The sequence below is a fragment of the Centruroides sculpturatus genome, unplaced genomic scaffold (assembly GCF_000671375.1).
Source record: "Centruroides sculpturatus isolate CEXI.00-Female unplaced genomic scaffold, Cexi_2.0 scaffold161, whole genome shotgun sequence".
NCBI classification, from domain to species: domain Eukaryota; kingdom Metazoa; phylum Arthropoda; class Arachnida; order Scorpiones; family Buthidae; genus Centruroides; species Centruroides sculpturatus.
Window position 1 is genome coordinate 803,898 of NW_019384373.1, and position 3,299 is coordinate 807,196.

At 29.1% G+C, this 3,299-nt stretch overlaps 1 protein-coding gene across 1 annotated transcript in view; it reads right to left on the bottom strand.

Moving 5' to 3' along the window:
- The window catches only part of LOC111615563 (gastrula zinc finger protein XlCGF57.1-like), an 18,518-nt gene extending 16,382 nt beyond the window's left edge, over nucleotides 1-2,136 (bottom strand). The window contains exon 1 of the mRNA XM_023356967.1: nucleotides 1,425-2,136. Coding sequence (XP_023212735.1) covers nucleotides 1,425-1,700 — 276 coding nt within the window. The 5' untranslated portion in view covers nucleotides 1,701-2,136. The remainder of the gene's footprint in view (nucleotides 1-1,424) is intronic.
- Nucleotides 2,137-3,299: the final 1,163 nt, after the last annotated feature.

A 3,299-nucleotide genomic window follows, 5' to 3' on the forward strand; every position in this document is an offset into this window, starting at 1 on the left:
TGATAATTCAACTACGCTTGTTGGAGAACAATAAAAACACTACACTCAACAAGCCACCAATAAAACTCAACTGCCTAACCTATAACCAAAGTCTCCTTTTAATTTGTTTTTAAAAAAAAGCGCTTGACAAACTTGCCCCGCATGCCGAAGTTGCCCCGGTCTCCCCTATATTATTTCAATTAGGAGATTAATATTATTATTTAGATAAGTGTTCACAATAGGTTAAATTTTTAAAAATATAACTGATGTAAAATTACATACCAAGCGAAATGAAATGATTAAATACAAAATTCTATCTAATAATTTATTTTTAAACAAAGCAAACTTACGATTAAAACACAGCAAAACTACCTTAGTTATATATTTAATTTTTACAAATATAATTGTATGTATATGATGTAACATTTTCATTTTCATTTATAGGTAAAACATAAAAATAAAATGCATGAAAGTACTAGTGTTACAAAGCGAATAAAAAACATTTTAAAATATTGAAAAAGTAACGAAAAGTCATAAGTTGTAAATATCAAGAATTATAATATAAATTTATATGAATCAACATTATAATATTACACAATAAAAATTATAAACAATTTTTTTAACTTGTTCAATACCACGTGCTTGATGTTCTGTGTGCTAAAAAATACTTTTCTAGTATATATTTTCATTTATGTATTTTAACATAAAAATAAATTAGCAGGATATAAACATTGCTGTATTAATTCGTTGTTATTATTACATTAAATTGACAAATCTGGATTGAAAATGCCTTATACTTAATAAAAGTATTTGACTAAAACTCGAGTGTTTTGTAATCGATTTTCGGTTATCGGATTAACAGAATAGGAAAGAATATCCAGTTTTGTTTTTCGAATGTTATTCTGTCGAACAATCGGAGTCAGTTTCTAAAAATTAAAAGTCTATCTGATAAAATCGGATAACAAAGTGATATTTTAGGTCAATTCAGATTGATGTACGAAATTATATTTTTTAAATTATTTAAATACACAGTTAAAGTGCAGAAGTAGATATACGTTTCTGTGATACAGATGTTCGGTGTTCTTTATTATTATTATTATTATTATTTTCTTTGTTATTTTTATCCATATTCTTTATTTATGATTTTTTTATTCATAACAAATAAATGTTTTTGTGAGATCCGACGTAAGTGTAAACCTTTTCCATGTTCCACCTAAACTTTCGATATATTATCAATAAATTTGTTGCCCTCTTCTTTAAAATAACATTGTCGAAAAAAGGAATCAAATATCGATAGAAACTTATCTCTTCTTTAATGTAAACGTTCGACCCTCGAACAATGGCATTCTTCTGTTGCAAGACAAAAAGTTTACAGTTAAAGTCCGAATTCGTCATTTTGTTTTAGTCCCGGGAACAACTTTAATCTCCACACCTGCAAGACCAACCTTACCTCTCACAATAGTNAGTGTAAAACTTCGTTTGCAATGGTCACAAGAGAATGGTTTCTCCCCCGTGTGAGTTCGAAGATGTAGAATCAGGTTTCCTTTTAGTGGAAAACGTTGTTGGCAGTGATCACAGGCAAAGAGTTTCTCTCCAGTGTGAAGCCTTCGATGATATTTTAACCCATTTTTCGAAACGAATTCTTTCTCGCAACTGCCACATCGATACTTCCCATTTCTTAACTTCTGATTGATTAAACCTGTAAAATATGATAAGAGCATTAAAACCGATAATCTCTTCACTTCATTGCTAATCGAATATATAAATATCTAAAATTAATCGCTGATTTTAAAGTATTGTTAAAGTTTGTGTGCAAATAGAAAAATAATTTTCTTTCTAGCAACATTCTTTAAACGAAAATTGATACGTTACAAGTAACTAGACCACCCCACATCAAAAAATAAATCATACGTAAACTGCTTACACCAGTATTTGCAAATATTTCCAAGCAGTATACACATAGTATCACAAATTAATGTACTTTATACATTTATCTCAAAACAACTTATATGAAAAGTAATTTAAAAAATAACATATTTGGAATTTATTTAAAATATCTTCTTCATTTCATTTCTGTTTCTCTTCATTTGCTTGACACATATTCTTCCTTTTTCATATTCTCGTATAATTTCTTATCACTGCCTTTAATTAAGTCTTCTGCAAACAGAAGTTAAACGCATTCCTCGACTCATCCTTTTTCCTGAAATTCTTCATTTGTCTCTTTTCTCTTTATTGTTTAATAGTGAATCTGAAAACAAAGTTTTGAAATTAGATACGAGAATGATGTTATACATTATTTTATAAAACAAATAATATATTTTAAATTAAATAATTTTAGAAATTCTTTCTTGAACACGTCATCCACAAAATTCAAGCTGGGTTCAAGATCTGAAAAAAAAACGTTTTTAAGTTAATTTTCTTGAACAGGAATACATATGCATGTGAAATGCATTAATTAATTATTAATAGGATATTTAAAATAATTTTATCTGCTATGTTCAAAAACAAGTAATTCATATAATATTGTATTTTACGAAGATCCTTTCTTTTTATTTTCATATTTCACAACTTTGATTGAAGAATTTGAAATTTTAAAAACAACCATTTCTAGCCTTTTCCTAAAAATTGTGGCTTTAACAATGCCTAAAAAATGAAAGTTGTACTTACGGTTGTTTACAATAAGTCAAGGAACTTCATTCAACAAAAAACGTAAAGCACTTTTAATACTTGTTAGCACATTCCACAAATCAAACTCTAGGGCCATTCCATAGATAAAGAACTGTTACCCGAGAAATCTTCAGCTATTTATTGTCGTTTCTTCTCCACTTTTCAGTTCGGACGGAACCGAAGAAAACGGCAGAACTTCTCTATCTGAATGGGCTGAATCAGACTTTTCTATCTGAATGGGCATTTGCTTTTTTTTCTCTGTAAATGAATTGTTAATTTTCTGAAAAATAATAATAAGTGGCACCATCTAATGTTTAAATTCCAATTGTTTTCATTTCTGTATTTTTCGAAAGTTACAAATTGAAATTAGATAAATAATATTTCATTCGAATACAAGGTCTGTTCAAAAAGTATCGGACCTTTGGTCAGCAAAAATAAATTTATTGACTTTGAGGTACAAAACCCTAATCCCCTTCAAAGTAGTCTCCTTGGTAATGTATACACTTCTCCCAGCGTTCCTGCCATTGCTGGAAACACTGCTGGAACGCATCTTTTGGAATGGTTATCAGCCGGTCCGTCGCATTTCGCATGATGTCTTCTCTCGACTAAATTTGGGTTCCTTTTAGCGGCATTTTCAGCTTGAGAAATAGCCA